Source organism: Papaver somniferum, unplaced genomic scaffold (assembly GCF_003573695.1).
Source record: "Papaver somniferum cultivar HN1 unplaced genomic scaffold, ASM357369v1 unplaced-scaffold_16518, whole genome shotgun sequence".
NCBI classification, from domain to species: Eukaryota; Viridiplantae; Streptophyta; class Magnoliopsida; order Ranunculales; family Papaveraceae; genus Papaver; species Papaver somniferum.
Window position 1 is genome coordinate 1 of NW_020626062.1, and position 1259 is coordinate 1259.

A 1259-nucleotide genomic window follows, 5' to 3' on the forward strand; every position below is an offset into this window, starting at 1 on the left:
CTCTTCGAAGCCCACATCGAGACTCTCAAGTATAATCATTCCTTCTGCTGATTAATTTGTTTTACTGGCTAGTTCATATTTATCATATAAATAACGTACTCAGACATTGTTCAAATAATTAATGATCTCCTTCTTTCGACAATAACATAGGCAAGCAGGTGCAGTAATAGTGGACAAATTGGCAATCACCAACATAAACACTATTCTCAATCCCGCTCTAAGTGGTGAAACCCAAGTAGAGAAGTTCGAGCTAAAGGTGGCCCTCAATGCTTACCTAGGAGAACTAGTTTCTTCTCCAGTCAGGTCGTTAGCTGAAGTGATCTCCTTCAATACAAAAAATCCTTCTTTGGTAAGTATATGAAGTGCATATGCTAGCTCGTATATTGGACGTATGCATCTGTCTCCTATAGTCTTACAATCAAATGATAAGATGATGGTTGACACTTTCATCCCATTCAGAGAGTTTCCTGCTAGCATTTCCTGCTCCATAAACAAAGTAGATAGTAGTTAGAATTTCTATTTACTATATGTTGTACAAAATCAGTACTAATGGAGCATCTTCATTAAATGATCAGGAGAAAACAACTACATATGGTCAAGACTTTTTTATAGGTGCTCAAAAGACAAGTGGAAACATTGGGGCAGCAGAGAAAAAGGTGTATGAGAAGCTGAAAAAACTTGATGATGATGGGTTTGTGAGTCTGATGAATAAAAACAATTTGTTTGCAGTCGTGACTCCAGGGAGTCGGTTCTCAACAGTGCTTGCTATTGGAGGACACCCAGGAATCAACGTTCCAGCAGGATTTCAACCGAATGGAATGCCTATTGGAATCACATTTGGTGGACTAAGGGGTTCAGAACCAAAGCTCATTGAGATTTCTTATGCTTTTGAACAGTTGACACTTGCTAGGAAACCTCCTTCCTATGAAATGTTAACAAAGACTCTAAACACAATTGCCAACCAAGACGGTATTACTAGCAGCGATTCCTTAATCGAAATGATCATTTAGCTGAGTTTGTTTTGTATGGTTTTAAGAAAAAATATGCTAGGTCAAACAAGGTAATTTATTTGAAGCTTCTGCAATATGTCTTCGAATTAAGCGCGTATGTTGAGATCAGAGATATTGTCTTTCTTTATTTCTGATCTTTCTCTTCTTATTTTTATGTTTTTCTTGGAGGTTATGGTTTTATGTCCCCCTCCTTGTTCTATTTTCTTTTTGTTACCATTAAATTCTCATAATGAGTTTAGTTTATCTTAA

The 1259-nt window shown here is 36.8% G+C and overlaps 1 protein-coding gene across 1 annotated transcript; it reads left to right on the top strand.

The window, feature by feature from the left end:
* Positions 1 to 150: 150 nt before the first annotated feature.
* LOC113337638 (probable amidase At4g34880) lies at positions 151 to 1010 on the top strand (the record flags this gene model as incomplete). The annotated part of the gene is made up of 2 exons (XM_026583263.1): positions 151 to 349; positions 576 to 1010. Coding segments are annotated over 2 exons (634 nt in total), but the record flags the coding sequence as incomplete, so codon positions are not given.
* Between the last annotated feature and the right edge of the window lie 249 nt (positions 1011 to 1259).